The sequence below is a fragment of the Ammospiza caudacuta genome, chromosome 3 (assembly GCF_027887145.1).
Source record: "Ammospiza caudacuta isolate bAmmCau1 chromosome 3, bAmmCau1.pri, whole genome shotgun sequence".
Taxonomy (NCBI): Eukaryota; Metazoa; Chordata; class Aves; order Passeriformes; family Passerellidae; genus Ammospiza; species Ammospiza caudacuta.
Window position 1 is genome coordinate 21,414,386 of NC_080595.1, and position 17,752 is coordinate 21,432,137.

The window sequence follows — 17,752 nt, forward strand, 5'->3', positions numbered from 1 at the left end:
TAATTGTTGTTATGTGTTTAGTAGCACAATTTCTAATCACAAATGGATGCTATTTACAAAAGGAAGCAAAGCAACCTGTTTCAGAATGTAACTGATTTTAGATCTAATACGTTTGCCTAGAGCTCTTCACCCAATCTGTTTGATTTTATAGGTCTGTCATGTCTTGTTAAGAGGCAGGAGATTCTAAGTGTGAGGACGAGAATGAAGTTGCATGACTTGGTGCCCAATAAATGCCCTGTCAAAAATCTGTATGCTTAGAGTTACGTTCTTATGTTGATCTACAGCATGGTGTGACTGTACCTTTCATCAGCTCTAATACAGTTATGCACATAAATACCAAACCTCTGAGGTAGGAATTTTGTATTTACTGTTTAAGAGCAGTATGTCATGTTGTTCACACTTTAATCTAATTTTCTCCCACTGTGATAATGTGGCTGCTGAGGCTGTTGCCCTACTTGGAACAAATGCTAGCTCTTTCCTGTGAGATTGAATCTAAATTTACAGTCTGCATGAAGATGGCAATGAAGCAAAGAGCTGTGTCCTCCTCTCCCTGTGCTTCTGCAGGCAGAAACTTTGGAGATGCTCTCAGTGCCTCATTCTCCCACTGACAAGGCTGATAAAGCTGCAGTGAAAGTAGTAGGCTAGTACATGACTTGGCTACAGCTTTCCTGTAGGACATTTAGCCCTCCATTTGCTTTGCCTTTGTCCCTGAGTTTATGAGATGACTGAAGTATTTTTATTTTTCCATCTCTTATCTGTCTTGCCCAGTATTTGTTGATTCTTAACCCTGATTCTGAGCACTCTGTGACATTTGTAACCAGGCCACTGCTCAATGGGCACAGATCTTAGGTGAAATCTCTCTGCATTGTTGAAATACCAGCAAAGACAATAAAAAGAAATGGTTATTTAATATGCACTAAAACACTGTGTTTGCCATCCACAGAACAATCCTAGTAACACAGTACTATGGATTTAACACTAGTAAAAAAACCAAGGGACAATATTGCTCTTAAATGCTTACTTTGAAGAGAACAGAATGTAGATGAGCTGTTCCTGCATCAAACCAATTCTTCGTGATATTCCTTTCATCCTTCCTCCCTGTTTCTTTCTGTTCCAGCCTGACAGTGGTGTGACTCAATGTAGTCAAGGCTAATTCAGAGACTTGTCAGTCTCTGACAAGTAGATACAGTAAGATACAGAGGAGCACCAGACCTCTGCATTTGAATTTACATACAGGTAGCAAACAAAACAGTGCCAGAGCAGGGATTGGGCAGTTCTTCAATTGTACACACTCTTACAGTGTTGTAAAGGTCCTTGACGTGGTTTGGACCTGCATCTGTCAGGGCAGTACTCCCAAGTAAATCCTGCAAGCACCTTCTTGGATTAACATGGACCAGGGATAATTTTTGGATGGTAAGAGCTCACCTGCAATAGATACAAGACTTCCCAGGCCAGCTGGTACCCATGGATGATGTGGCTATCTCCATGCTGTCTAGGTCATGCCTTCCTTCTCAGTTGCTATTGTGGTCCCAGTGCTCTTGGGAGGAGGTAGGGTGATCTTTCTTCCCCATGGGGTGGAAGGAACAGTTCTGAAAGGTTCTGCTGGTTTGCACCTGAGCAAAATACTCTAACTATATTGTTTAATGAATTTTATTCTTCAGACCAATCTTCTGTGATGGGGGACACTCTTGGTTTGCTAAAGCCAAGAGTTCCTAATGTACAAATCTTCATGAAAGTTAGGGCAAGGTGAGCTCTTGTCCCTGTCAGGCTGTTAGGCCTGTTGGCTCTACCCCACCTCTTTCTGCTCCTGCAAGATAAGAAATGTGTCCTTTTGGCTGGCCTATTTAGATACTCACACAGTAGATTTAAGCAGATGATGTAAAACTGCCAGAAAAGAGTGTAAGTCATAGCCTTTGCTGCTTGATGCTGGTTAAAGACCATATATTCCCTTAAATGGTTTAGCAGCTTCCACAGATTTGCTGAGAAGGACTTAGAATAAAGTATTTTTTAGGACAGGACATTTTAAAATTCAGTCACTTCCTTCTAGCTTTTCCAAGCAGATTTTGTGCCAGCTAATCCAGTTGTTCGTGGGAGATGGCTACTGCAGCTTATGCCTCAGTGCTAAATATGAATTCAACCAGTGGGAAAGCATTTGCTTGCAAGGCATCAGGAAAAAGAGCTGTAATATTGTGGTCCATTGGTCTGGTGTTTAGCTGGGTCTTGTAATAAGCCTGTTATCAAAGTCAGCCAGGATGTGGAAGGTGGAGGACAGTGCAGTGAGCAACTTATCTCCATTCTCTGCCAACATCTACCCGGTTAAAGTGATCTCATCTACAGCTGTTCCTTGGAATAATAGGGATGGAGTTGCTGTGATAGATCATTGTTACAGAATCCATTTCCTCCACTTTGAAAGGGAAATCTCATGTTTTACTGTGCTGTGTGTACACACACCATCTTTATTTGTATAGCAACAGAAAGACATTGTAGAAAGAGAGGGAGCTGTTCACTGACGTTATCTTCTGGCATCCATCTCCAGTCTCCTACTGCGTGGCTGCCAAGCAGGTACTCCATCTATTTCATCCCATCCTTGTGGGGTGCCCAGGACAGCCTCTTCATGACAGCATTTATGGCTTAGCGCAAGGCATTTCTTCTGAGGCATCCTCTGCTGTCTTCTCTGCTGATTAACTTTATAGTGAGAGAGAAAACTATTCTATCTTTGAAAGTAATGTGTGCACCCTCACCAGTGTATTTTACAACCTCTAGTTAGGGCATGGATCCTCCCAGACTTGTGCATTTATAAATAAATAAATTCTAAGAAAACTTCTTGCTGCAGTTTCTCACCCTGCCTGGCAAGCTGCCAGCCCTTCCTGCTACCAGCAGCAGGAGGCACCCATAGCAGCTGCTAAAAAGTAATAAGAGAAGTGGAAGAATTGTTAACTAATAATGTACTCAGGCCGCATACCAAAAAATTAGCTAAGTACAATGAATTTTAGAAACATCCTTGTGATGCGAAGGTGCAAAGTATATTTTAACTGGGAGAGGAACGCTGTCCTCCTTCAGGTTAGTAAAATACAGTGATGGAATCTCAGTTTGCCTAACTAAATAAAAACATTATGAAATACATTTGCTCTTAGTAGTTTGTGAGTCCTCTGCTAAATGACAGTTTATCTTCCTTCTACTTGTGCTTTGAAACAAACAAGCTGTCACTATCACTTTGCTTGGTGCATTCTAACAATTAGGTACTAAATACAGATTTAGCTTTGCCTCTTCCTCTTTAGCAAGAATTACCCATGAAAATGGCAGAAACTTTCTCTTCTATGCAAGTCTCAAGGGATTTTTTTTCCTTAAGAAATACAGTATTCCTAAATTAATATAATTGTCTATCATGGTAGAGGTGTTGGGGGAATAAAACAGAGTAACACAGGCTTATAACATTTTTCTGTCTTTTTTGTGTTTGATATACTTCTTGGGTTTTGATGCCTGGAAACTTTTATTACCATCTCTGTCATGGATTGACTGCTGGCAGACAAAAATTTTCTCCCAATATTTAATCTTTCCCTGTCTTCTGTTTCATCTCGTTTCATCTCACTTTGCCTTTGTGATGAGGATGAACTTTGAGTCACCCAGATTATTCCCTCAGACCCTCTTGACTTTTTTCTCAATTATTCGGTATTATTAGAGGATTTTCCCCCTGGTTCCCCTTTCCAATTTGTACATCTTTAAAGTGTTCTGAGTTTCATTCTGTATTTTGATGTCTTTGGCACTAGTACCTAGAGTGAAATCTGTGACTGTCTGATGCATGTGTCACAGACAGGCACTAGGGCCCATCCCTGTATATCACTTCAGGTTTGCAGTCCCTTCTTGAGAGTATTCTACAAGCACTCAAGATGCTGCTTAGGACCCTAAAAATGTCCTCTAAAGGCATATGAATGCAGCCACACAAAACTATCTGGTTTAAAACATAATCAAGGAAATTAAAGTGAAGGCGTTCTCATAATGAACTCTGAAATGGAGCTGGATAAACCCTTGTAAATGTACCCGATTTTCATCTGTCTGCTAAAACTGCAGCTTTTCTGTGTTCCTCATGCCATCTCTGTATTTTATCTTTTCTTTTGTCTTGTCCTTAGTGCTGTCAGAGTCTGCCTTTGCATGGAACCTTGGGATAGTCAGACTTTGGAGTGTAATTGCACACATGATCAATGGAGGACCAAAATCAACCACAGCCTTCCTAAAGGCTCCTAATTTTGTTAGTTTTTAAAAAGCTGGGGGAACGATCCATTATTGTAGCACCTCAGCTTCTCCTACCGTGCTATAGACTTGGTAAAATGATGGCTTACTAGGGAAAAGGCACTTTTACTGAAATGCATGTATTTTCCAAACCGTTTAAGCAGAGCACTTATATTAAATGCTTACTTCTTTTTAAGAGCCTGATTACTAAACAGCTAGCTGTGTTTTTTAATTAAGTTACTATTTCTTTTTCTCATGAAGTCACAGATTGCCTTGTTCCACATGTTGAAGATGCAGAGGTTCATAACAAGACATACAGGACTGGCGATAAGTTAATAATCAGCTGTCATGAAGGATTCCAGATCCGTTACCCTGACTTAGACAACATGGTTTCCATATGCCAAGATGATGGAACATGGGATAATCTACCCATATGTCAAGGTTTAGTACTCCAGCACGTCCCATTTTATAGCTCATACATCTTGTCATAGTTTGCCAATATTTTTTCCTACAGTTGTAAGAATTTAAGTGATCTGATAAGCTCCACAGTGCAGTGTTTGAGTAGTGCTGCTGCTAAGATTTTTTGATTTCTCTTCCCCTTTGCTCTGTGCAGGAAAGATGTCGCTCCCTGACCATTCCCATGCTTATAATACTACTTTAAATACTGCTTTTTTGTTTGCAAATCTCAAATCTGACACAGATACACTGCATCAAAAAGTAAAAAACAATCAAGATAATCAGTCAGAAGTTCTGATGGGTGTCTTGCATTTTTGCACCAATTAATTTGTGTAAATAATTTAAGCTTCTAACTGCACTTTATGTTCCTTTACCTTGTGTAGAAGGCAAGGGTAGAGGAGAGAAACTGGTACCTGTTCTCCTGTCAGAGTTTTCAGCAGAGCTGTTGATTAGATTCACAGTCCATTAAACCTTTACGTATTGACTGAAAATTCAGCGTGTGCACAGGGATGATTTGGGCCAGAAAAGCCATTAGCCATAGAACTAGAAATATCAACAGCATGGATCCCAGCTCAAGTTAGACTGTGAGAAATGGCTGGGGGTAAGCCAGCTTTATTCAGTAACTCTGGGCTCCCTTTCCCTTCATATTTCTAATAAGCCTATCTGAGTACCACTGATTCTGTTTTAAGCAAGTCGCGTCTTGGTAACAAGCTTGGCCCACTGAACAGCAGCAAGAGATTTTAACTGAGGAGCAGAATGGGTTAGTCCCAACTTTCTTCAAAGCCATCTGTCCTCTCATAGAGCTAACACTTCTCTGTAGGCACTTAATTTTACTGTCACACCAATTTGCAGAGTCAGGGCAGGCAGGCAGGTGAACTGGGACACTTCTCAGGAGCAGTAGCACATCAGACTGTCACCCAAGATCCTGCCCTCCATTGGGGCAGAAACTTAGACATGTTACCAGGCTAGGTCACCATTTTAGATCCATACAGGGGAGATTTTGCAAAACCATAGCAAAGCAGGCGCCAGTTTTGGGGTGTCTTATCAGCAATAGCATCACGTGTGGCAGTATGAAGTGTACAGCCCCTTTCTGTGGGGGTGCACCTCACATCTAACTTAAGTAGATTAAAATTTTTGCAGCAGGGGGAGATGAATGCTTAACAGATCGATTTGCAGATGCTGTATTTGCCAAAGATCCAGGGGCAAACTTTTTGACAGGTAATATTTACTCAGTTAGTAGCAGTACCCCAAATACCCCTTGGCTTGTTACTTCTGTTGCTGTGTTTATACTGTGAAACGCAATCAATTACTCCTACTTAATAGTCAATATTAACTGCTTTTCAAAATAAAAGCAGTGCTAATAAAAGTTAAGAAATCAATTTCACAAGACCCATCTGCTGTGATTACCGGCTAGGCAGAGAACAGGCAATTCAGATTCAACACCCTGCCATATTTTGCCAAATTCCATAAAGTTACTGCAGAATTCCAGAATTTTCTTTTTGACATGTCAGGCACTGGTAAGATGAAAGTAACTTGTCTTCTTGCTCTAGGTAGGCTGTCAGTTACATTTCTATGGCCCTTTCATTACAGAAGGCAGGGGAGTCTTATGACACTAAGATGCCTTTTTTCCTTGCCAGAGCAGTGGGGAAGGATTGTGGAGTATATAAGAATCTAACCTCTATTTTTACCATGAGATAATAATATTAATTACTGGTCTGGATGATGTTACTTAGCAAAATAATGTCAAAATGGAGTTTTGCAAGCAGTGTTTGAAGACCTAGAAATTTTCACAAATGCTTGGCTGTCATACAAATTCAAATAAATCTCTGTCCTACATGACCAGGAACATAATGAGCATTAAAATTCTGAGCCAGCAGGACCAAATTTTCCTTGATACAGTACTGAGAAGGGTAAGCTTGGTCTTGCTTGGGCAGTCTGTGCTCTTTCTGTCCCACTGGGGGCTACTTATGTCGTCCTGCTCGATGTGCTGCTCAGTTTGCAGGAATGAGTGTGGTGTATGGGGGGCATTCTTGATCAGGGTAGAAGTAGCAGCCAACAGATAGGATGCTTGAAGCTTTATTTGAGAGGGACATAACCAGCTGCTTCAACAGCTATTGAAATTGTTGCTCTGATGGTACAGCATGCTGCAAAACGCTTTCAAGCTTTTTCTTTTATTTTCTTTTGGTTTTGTTCCTCTCCCTCAAAAGACTGTTGCAAGGAAATGGCTGCTTGAAATGCTGCTTAGGCTTTTTGTTTTAAATTCCAGTACCTTACAAGCAGTTCTCAGACTGATTTTTGTTTCCTCCTCCAGCTTAAAATTACGGGAGTCCTATGAACATCCTTCACAAATTCCTAGTAGTGGCAAGATACCCATTTATGGACAGCCATAATGCAGCTTCCATTAGTCACATAATTCTAAAATATTATTTGTCATTCCATGATTACTAGTTATCTTTTCTCCACATTATTGCAAATTAAAAAATCAAACAGTGTCAAGCATTACCCAGAGGGTCATTTCTAGGGTCATGAGGAATGACATGTTATAAAGACATGCTATCTGTTAAATTCACTGCTCTTTGTTGCCCCAAATTTTGGTTGGTGACCATTTAACTGTCGCTGCTCAGTACCAGCCATGGTACAAATCCCTCAGGAGTAATTCCAGAAGTAGCACTGGAACATAGTATCTGATTCTGACTACATTTACGATTTATGATGATAACAGATACCTTAAATTTTTGATAACCTAGTCTAAGACCTCGCTCAATATTTATCATGGGACTGCTCCTAGGAAGTCATGTCCCTTTAGACTTTCTCAATTCATGACTAGAATTTCAAAGTCATGAATTCTGCCTGCAAATCTTTTACAGTTGCGTACACTTTGTCACAGAAGCAGTTTTAATATGTAAGAGGGTTGCATACCTGTCATTTTTTAGGAGGAGGAATAAAACTCACCATTTATATAAATGAAAATCTTTATTTATTAAAGATTCTACCTCAAAAAGAGATTGCCATCTGCTGAAATGGTAAATGTTTGTTAAACAAAATACTGTCGGTTTCGGAAAACCTTTCCTGGATTTGTTGGGAGTGAAGCCCACGCTAGCAAAGCGTGTGGGCTAAACAACAAAAGGGTTTGAAACAGGATAATGAGGCAGATCTATCTGAGGGAGATCATGCAGACATGCCATTCATAGTGGAGAGGATGAAAAATCAGACTCCTCAATTTAGAAACAGTAACTGAGATGTGTGAAGATGACTGAGATAAGCACTTGATAATAAAAGAAACCTCCCTCTTCTTAATTTGCAGGTTGCCTGAGGCCGTTGGTTCTTCCTCATAGTTACATTAACATTTCTGAGTTCGGGGCCTCCTTCCCCGTAGGAACAGTGGTGTATTATCAGTGCTTTCCTGGATATAAACTAGAAGGGGCAGAGATCCTTGAGTGCATGTATAACCTTATCTGGTCAGATAGCCCACCTAGGTGCCTTGATGTGGAAGGTAAATGCCTTACTGTTTGTTTCTCTTTCTGGTTTGCAAGACCTGCATGCTCTCTGTGGTTTTAACTCAGGGCTGTAGCCACGGTTCCATTCTCAGTGATATTCCCACTGGGTGTGCAGAGCCTTTGTGGGTTCTGATGTGTTCCTGCTGTGCTTCACTGCACCCTCAACTCGTGGTGTTCCCAAGTAGTGTTTGCTCTCACAGTGTCCCAATGCAAGAGGGAAAGCTCCTAATGATTGCTTTGCCTTTAAAATGAAAACTCTCTGCTGCCTTTCTGATTAAAACCTGAGGAAGTTACATAACTCACCTTCCTGTGCAGATGGTCAGAGCTCCTACACATATGGATAGATTTCCATGATCAGCTAAAATATACGCCACAGAAATCCTTGGTTTGGGCTGTGCCAGCTGCAGTCATTACTCATCGCCACATGGTGCTGCACACTTGGGTATTCGCTGTCTCCCCTACCTTAAAGAAGGATTGACAACTGAAAAACAACTGAGCTAGTTTATTGATGAGGAGCATAAAAACCATTCATTGTGAAGCAGCTGGATCCTACCGAGCCAAAAGGCTCTGTGACTAGAGCTGGGATGGAGGGTGTTGTAGTGTGTTTATCTTTGCAACCCAGACATCTAAAACAGTGATACTTGATGGATTGTTCCATACATTGCCAAAACTGCATAAACTACCCTCCTCCATCCTCACATCGTGAATGAAACATCCTAGGAAGTCTTGAGAGTCCAAATACATCCTCTGCATTTCATTCCCTTAAAAAAAACACATTTTTGTTCTATTTCAAGCCTGTATGGAAGCTCTCTATATGTAGAAATTAGCTAAAAGCAATTATAGGAATTCATATGTGATGCTTATGTCATTGAACTAAATGCTAAGTATTCTGGAAGTGCAAAAATTTGCCAAAAGCATCAACAAAGTGACAAACTGTACAAAAATAATTTAATTATCCTTATTTTTAGCTGACAATTCAAGTCCTAAAATTCAAAAATGCTTTTGCAATTTTGGAATGACAAAACAAGATGATTTTTTTTTGTTGTTTATTTAGCTTACCATGAAAGATTAATCCTCAATCAGCTGTATGTAAGCCATTTTTGGAAGGTTTGTTTGTTGTTGTTTATAGCATGGAAAACACATTAAAAAATCAGAAGGGCCCTGTTAGGCTTAATCCAAACAATATAACTGATTTGAGAAAAATTACAGTTCTTCAGTTAGAAAGATAAGAGCATGAAACTCAAGTATGTGAAGCAGGAAAAATTGTGTCTTACTTAACACAGGTGAGCATCCCAGCTGCTATCAAAATACCCAAGAGAACTCATGTGCTCATTGTTTCTTGCTTGTATGATGAAATCATAGAGAGGCTCTTTTTCTTGATAATTTAAAACATGAGGTAGGAACTCTTGCCCCTGACAGTTCTATATTTTAAGTTATGTGTCAAAAATTATAATCCCCCCTCAACTACGATGATCTGTGATTGGGGGATCGGTGTGTGCTCAGGCCATTGGGAAGGCCTCCTGAGTTCTGATTTCGATTCAGCCTCTCTTTGAATCACTTTCTTCCTGCGCTCTTTAAATGCCAAAACTTCCCATGGTGGTTTCATGTGGGCATCCCGTCAGTGCATTCATTCAGTGAACCACAGGAGAACAAATTGGGAGCACAACACTTGCAAGAGCTGGTTCTGCTCAGCTTTGGGGGAGAAGAGAGCTTCCGGCAGCACTGAAAGGTCACTCCTGACAGCTCCCCTTGTGAACTCTGCTGTAGGGCTGCTTCAGCAGGTGTGCAGTGATCCAAAATGAATCCAGACAGGGTAAATCAACTCGAGATGCCCTTGTTTGAAAGTGCTTGTTCAAGAGATTTATGCAAGGAGTGCCAGTCTCCAGGAATCTTGTTACAATCCACTACTCTTAATTTTGTCTCTGGACAAAATTCCTTTCCTGCATATTTTTTTATTCTCCACCTTGCATTCCTGTGTCAAGCTAATTTTTCAGTGTTCCTTTTATGTGTGCAGTGTAATCTGGCCAAGCAGTACTTTTCACAGAGCAAATCTGCAAATAACGAATTCATTCTATTTCTTTCTTTCCATGTTCAATTTAAAAGGTATTGTAATGATCTTTCCTGCTCAGTATTTTAATATGGTAATGATTAAAAACAGATGACTGCTAGGAAGCTAAAGCAAACCTTTTGAGAACTTTTATTTTCCTATAAACAATGCTGCTTACAGCTTCCTCATTTAGATGTATGTTCTTGTTGAAGCCTCCACAGAAGGGATTTCCTAAATTTGTGTGTAGTCACAAAAATATTATGCATCAATCTGGTGAATTTTTTTCCTCTTTGTTAAGGCAAATAAATTCTGAAAGAAGGGTTTGTAGCTCTATTTAAACAGAAGATCACACCAGAGACCATGCAGCTCCTATTGCACATCAGACTTTCTAATGATTCTTAGCTTTACTCTCAATATTGGTAAGCACAGAGCTCCCACCAGCTTGGGTGAGACATTAATTTTTGCTGTTAGTGAAGGAAGTTTTTTTTTTCTGATAAATGTAATCAGTGCTGCTCTAGTCAGAGCAGAGCATAGAGACTGTGTCATCTGGCACTGAAGTGCAGCCAACAGTGCAGAGCTGAGCAGCCACTGCTCAGAAACAGCTGCTTGCAGCTGGCCAAGGCAGTGGTTATGGCTCTGGCAAAAAAGGATGCCTCTAGCTCAGATTGCCAAGTGCTTACTGGTATGAGATCCTCTTCTTAAATGCTGGTACCTTTGCCAGATTTAAAACATTTGGATTGACTTTTGAGTGTCAGCCTCAAGCTGAATAATTTGGGTGGCTTCAGTTGAAATGGTTGAGAAATATCAGATGAAGTCAGTGAAGGAAGCGGTGTTATTTTAGCAGTTCTAGAAAATTTTGCAGTCATTTAGAGGATCAAATGAATCATCACACTGAACTTTCTTATTCTTTAACTTTCTTAATTTTCTTTTTTTCTAGTGGAATTCCACAATTACGCAGAAACTTTTTAAACCTTCTGTACTGAAACTCAAGAGACACTTCCAAGAAAACTGAAGGAAAATGGGCTTTGGGTTTTTTAATATGATTTTTTAATTACTAGTTTGGGGTTAATTATCCATCTGTAGAAACTGGTGTAAGTTAGTGATTCCCTTCTGTAAAATCTGGTTTGCAAAATATGGGTGCAGAATTAATGAGTGAAGAATACCACATGGGGTATAAATATTAATTGTAAAATAAATCAAACAGCTTTCAAAAACATCAGAGGAGAACAAACACTTGAAAACATACCTGTATGGAACTCTGAGAAATGAAACATTTAAAACCAGGAAATCTTTATGATATGGTACTTTTAAGTGAATTAAGATACTACACAGTATTTTGAGGGGAAAAAAAAAACCAACAAAAAACAACAACCCAAAAAAAAAAAAAAAAAACCAAAAAAAAACAACCAAAAAACCCCAAACCAAACTGAAAAAAAAACCCAAAACCTGGGCTATAAGTACTTTAACAGATAAAGAGAGGCAGGGCTGGGAGAATTTGATTGCAGTGCCAGAAAGTTAAGCAGTTGTATTGATAGTGTCATTGGCAATTTCCAGCTTTGTATTTAAGAGTAAAAAGGAAAACAGGTTGATTCAATTTGCAAACAATAGACATGTTCCTGTTACCTAGAATGTCTTGTTTCAGCATCATCCCAGCTGAACAGAAAAGCTGGTCTTGCAAGAAATCAAATATATTGCAATATCAAAACTTCATTCTCTTTGTGAGACCACCTCTCTAGCAGCGGTTAAATTTGAAAGAATGTAAAACAGAAAATTTCAATTATTTGTAGGTAGATTTGAAATTAAAATGCAACAAACATGAGTAATAGACTTCAAAGGGGAGATTCATTAAACAGAAGAGAGTAAAAACGCAGAAAAAACCTGAAGGTATTTCTGAATTTTGGAACATAAAACCACCTCCTTGTGAGGGTAAATGAAAAGATACAAAGCTAAGGAGCCATAAAGGTACTGACAGGATTCTGAAAATTATGGAAACTGTGGAAGAAATGTAGGAGAAGGAAGGAATTTAAAAATTTCATTACAAAGCCAGAAGTGCAAGGGAACCCAACCCCCCCCTTACTTGGGCACCAGGAGATTTCTGGAGAATAAAAAAGGGTTAGCCAGATGAAAATCCAAACCAATAAAATATGCTGCAGAGGAAAAAAATACTCTGGAAAGACAGGTAAGAATGCAGAACAGAGCTTTAAAATTTTTCTTCCTATAAGCCTGGGGATAGACATTCATAGAGAGGGGCTGATAGTTCTGACTTAGAACCTAGAAAGTAAAGGGTATAAGAGAAGAGGGTGGTATTAGAGATGAAGTGCCATAGCCTTGTAGTAGTTAAAAACCAAATAGTTGAAACTTTGTTACCAGCTATGTGCAGGACACTTTGAAGGAAAGCTTCACAGATCCACATTCTTCCATAACAATTCCTAATGCTATGAACAGTGATTGACACTGAGCTATCTATCTGATAAACTAGGCACTTAAAATTATTTTAAATTCTTGAAGGAACATAGAGCAACAGTCCGGGAAAAAGGGATAGCAGTCAGCCTGTTATCAGTTATGTTCAGGAGACAGGGGAAGTAAGCAATCCTAAGCCTCAGACGTTACACTTTGGTACAAATGGATTTCTCTCTGTGTTTCTCTGCTGACTTTGAGAAGGCTTTAGATAAATTCCAACTTGACAGACTGACATGTATCCTCGGGGATGATAATGTTGATGCAGCACATCTCCAACAGACAGAAGTCCTGTGGAGGGAGCAGAGGGCAGCAATACAAGCAAGTTATGAAATACTGTGGTATTGAGCAATTAAGTGAGGTAGATACCAGGATTCTGTTTTAGGTTTGCAACCACTCATCTGGCAGGCAGGAAGAAGAATAAATTAAATTGCTCTCAACTGCCGAACAGGTCATCCAGGTTAACTGAGTTAATGTTAACTTACGACAGACACATTGATAGCTTGGTTTTTAATAGCTCTGACTACAGTGGTATTTCACTGCCTACAGCAAAATGTGTGACTCAGAAACTACAACCAGCAGTAAATGCTCAAATAGCGGCAGACAACCATATATCTAAGGACCTTTACTAGGGCAACACCTTTATGTCAGTAACACCTCTAGCCTGTTACCCAAAGGACTAAATAGGCTGACAGTGTCTTACCCTGGGGGTGCCTGTTGTGAAAAGCAAGTGTGATGAAGGTGTTAGGGTATATTTTTCTTTAGAAAAAGTCATTCAGTAATTCTGCTTGTTTCTGCACTGAAATTTCTGGTGAATTTTTTCCTCTTTGTTAAGGCAAATAAATTCTGAAAGAAGGGTTTGTAGCTCTGTTTAAACAGAAGATCACACCAGAGACCATGCAGCTCCTATTGCACATCAGACTTTCTAATGATTCTTAGCTTTACTCTCAATATTGGTAAGCACAGAGCTCCCACCAGCTTGGGTGAGACATTAATTTTTGCTGTTGGATTGATTCATTGATCAGTTGATTCATTCATCACCCAGGAGTGCAGAAATTATATGCATTCATGTATGAGTGTGGAAGATGAACACTTTAACCTGGAGTATCTGGATTTTTGTGCTGTTGGAAAATGCTGAACTTCATCTGTTACTCTTCAGCTTACCCAGCTGAAGAGAAGAGGTGTGAAAAAGAATTGAATTCAAAAGGAGCACAGAGACATGGAATGCTAGACAGAGAAGTCTAGCAGAAGTTATTCTGCTAAATAGTCATCTAATTTTTAACTCCAGCAGCTATACTGATAAGTGAAACATGAAGAAAAATAGTCCAAACCCAAGACAGAATGGATACATAACAAAATGGGCTTTTTGCAGCTCTTGTTGTGAGAGATGGAGGGCTTAGAGAACAGGCTCCAAGTCGAAGACATTGAAGAACATAAATAGCATTATATTCCTAAGTGACTGCTCCTTTATTGTATTGCAGAAATCTTTGATTTCTGGGGCTGGGCTTTCTCCACTGTTCATAGTTTTTCAAGAAAGCAACAGAATAACATGTAATTTGTTTCTTTCATGTTTTTGGTGTTGCTTGTTGCACAGGACTTCCACAGTAAATCATTGTTGCACACCTGCTCTATCACCTCTGCACCTTTCAGAAACTTCTTAGCATTTCCAGAATCAGCGAGACATCCCAATTTGTTCATGGAGCCATAATTTCTGCCCTGAGTTCCATATTAACTGCCAGATGCATGTAGTGTTTTATCCATAGTGCTTTAAATATACTGCGGATTAGGTGGGGGAAAGCAGACGAAAATTCTTCCTGAGGGTTGCTTTATGATATTCATCTTTAACTGACAAGGCTGCTTGGAAGGGAAAATAACACATTGCCTACCTTGAAATGAAACATCTCTGTGCTTTATGGACATGTTCATTAAATTTGGCCACATGATGCACTCACAGAACATCTTCCACAAATGGAGGGAACTGTAGCTACGGACTCTGTGCAGCGGGAAGTCTACTCACTTGTTCATTTCCAGAGATAAAACCCAGTATTTAAAGGGTGGCACTTTCACCAGTCAGTGTAGGCAGGCACTTGGGAACTGAACATAACAGAAACCAACACTCCTCCATGCCTTCCTGGTCTTGTAAGATGATTTGTGAAATTACAGTGCTAAGATCATCTGCTGGTTTTCCTTGTCCCTCTTTTTTTTTTTCCTTGTAGCTCTCCATTGGGAATGGGACCTTGTACTTTTTCCGTTGTTTTTCCTTCCTTATGTGGTATAGCTTGATTTCCTCAGTCTTCAGCTAAGCCCTGGATTACAGCTTGTCTATTCCAGCATTCCTTGTCTCCATCAGTCCCTGATGACGGGTGTAGGTAACCCCACACAAAGTCAAGGGATTCTCGCTTATAACAGAGAAGAAAAAGCTGTTCAAAAAAGAGGGATTAAAGTAACACAAAAACCTTCTGATACATCCAGTTTTCAGTGAGCACTGGCTTTTTCAGACATTCCTAACAGGGGCATTTGGCTGCCTGGTTTTCTTAGCCAGCTTCCTGACTGCTCTCTCTTTTCTCTCTACCTCCATTATACTTCTAAGCACTTTGACCTCTTCTAGTCCTCAGGTTATTCTGGGATGCCTGTCAAATACCCAAGCCTTGATTTATTTTTGAGTTAAGTCCTTCCTGCGAAGTGTCTGTGTAGTACCCAGCATCTGCTTCTCAAAGTCCTGGAAAGACCATTGCTGATCATAAAGCCATCCAGTCATGAGGGAAGGAAGAAACAAAATTGGAACAAAATTATCTGGTGTAAATGAGACCACAGTGCTCCAAGTACTCACATGTTAATAATGAATATAAATATTTCCTTAAATATAATTGCGGGCCATTTGCTAAAAGAAGTCCTATTGCTCTAGCTGCAAACTTGTCACTAATTTTTGTGATTTAAATGAAACGTTCTCTGTTTACCTTATAATTTATAGGAAAACATCACTTAGGGTATGTATTACAGCGTCCTGAGTGGGTCGCTGCTGGTGAGAGAGAAAGACGGATGAGAATCTTATTTCTTGATCAGAAGGCTGGATTTATTGATATATAATATATAATACATTATGACTATACTAAATAGAATAAAGAGAGAAGTTTGCAGATGCTTGCCTAAGCTAAGAATAGCAAGAAAGAATCCTCTAACAAAGTTGTGTCCAGGGACTCTCTCCCTAGCTTGCACTTTGTGATTGGCCCTTAATTATAAACATAGGAACATGAGCCAATCAGGTGCATCCTATTGCATTCCACAGCAGCTGATAACAATTGTTTACATTCTCTTCTGAGGCCTCTGCCTTCCAGAAGACGCAGAAATCTGAAAGAAAGGATTTCTGTGAAAAAAATGTCTGTGACAGGTATGCTTCATCGTGTATTTGTTGTGAAATGCATTTGAAACTAAAGACTTCAGCACTGATATCAGTGTTTCATGGGGCACAGTTCTGGGAAGGGCCAAGTTGTTGAGGTTGAGTGTGAATTTGGCATAATGCTCCTGTAGGAGCTCAACTGACTGGTACTGCAAAACCTTCAGTGTAATTTGCAGTTCCAGGAAGGAAGTGTGTATGATAAGTGTTTGTAAAATACCATCTGTTTCCATTTTGGAATCAGCTAACATTAAATTATTATTAAAATATGTTTGAAATTAGTTTTATATTGTTTCATGAAATTCTCATTAAGATGGTGTTTGTCAAAGCTAGACCAGAGACGCAGCTTTTCTTTAAAAAACTTGATTATTCAACTCATTTCATACTCTGTAGAAGGTGAGAAGTTCTTCTCACTGTGTGCACATTGAAAGGCTTACCTTACTGTTAAAGCTGCTTCAGAATTACCCAGGGTCAATTTCTAGGGGTACAGCCAGCAGTCTGGAGCCAGGAGACCTGGGTTATGTTCCTGGCTGCTTGAACATTGACTTGCTGAGTGGTTGAGAAGAAATTGCTTACCTGTCACGTGTCTTTTCAGTAGACAACATCTAAGTCGCATTGTGAAGGTTAAGTAATCAAGAAAGGTTAAGATTGAGAATTTGGATACTATTGGCTGAGAATACAATATTATTAATAATTCTTGCTCTAGGCTTTCAATAAATAAATTCTCTGGCAACCTGAGTGTTCAAAGTTAACATCTTGCATCTTCATTACTTTACATCTTCAGTCAGGCTTAAATAGGTTTTACTTTATATATGAGTGCTCAGTTGTTTCCACCAAACTTTCTATTCTGTTATACTCTTGGTGTTGGGGGTTTTTTTTTGCTGTGGGAACAAGTAATCAGAAATGTTTTTGAAAGCATGGCATCACTTTCAGAACACAAATTCAATGGCCTCCAAGTTTGTTCCAGTACACCTGGAAGTCTCCCTTCACAAAGCCAGCAGAATTTGTTGTAGGAATGCTTCATTAGGATGTTGTTAAGTTGATGTTCACCATCAATGAAAATGTAAACCAGTAATGCTTCCTGTTCTGCTTACATTCCTGAATAGTGTAATTTTTTAAAAGTCTCATAAAGCAGCTGATCTTAGAACGAGATGTTTTGACAGGGCTTATTTTAAAGCAACTGGATTTGCTATTTCCTTCCTTTTACAAGCCTCTAAATTTCTTCTTCTAGCTTTTGATTGGATATAAGTGGTTAAGTCCAGTAGTTTTTTCTACCATCTTAATTAGAATACTGGACATTTTAATGGAAATTTTTGGTTTGCTATTTTAGAATTAAAATACATTGTTTTGTATATTTCTGTAAATTGAAATCTAAGTATAGAATAGTAAAATCCCTTTTTTTAGTATTCAAAGTGTAGAATTAATTTCCTCAGGCTCTGTACTTTGCAGTGCAGGTGTGATTCTTTTGCTAGTAATATCTGTGGAAATGGACAGGTTTGTCAGATGAACTGGACAGGAATCCTTCTGAATATGAAAGAAAAACTTCTTAGTTGATGACTTGTTTTATTCTGAAGGTATGAAGGGTGATGACACTGAGGGAACCAAAAAACCAAGTTTATTAGCACAGTGTTCATAAAGAAGCAGGAAAAGGAACAAACATAATCTTCATCATCT

At 39.3% G+C, this 17,752-nt stretch overlaps 1 protein-coding gene across 1 annotated transcript in view; it reads left to right on the forward strand.

Moving 5' to 3' along the window:
* Positions 1-17,752, forward strand: part of SUSD4 (sushi domain containing 4) — a 150,065-nt gene that overhangs the window by 121,083 nt on the left and 11,230 nt on the right. Inside the window, exons 8-9 of the mRNA XM_058800776.1 lie at positions 4,489-4,668; positions 7,988-8,176. Coding sequence (XP_058656759.1) covers positions 4,489-4,668; positions 7,988-8,176 — 369 coding nt within the window. The remainder of the gene's footprint in view (positions 1-4,488; positions 4,669-7,987; positions 8,177-17,752) is intronic.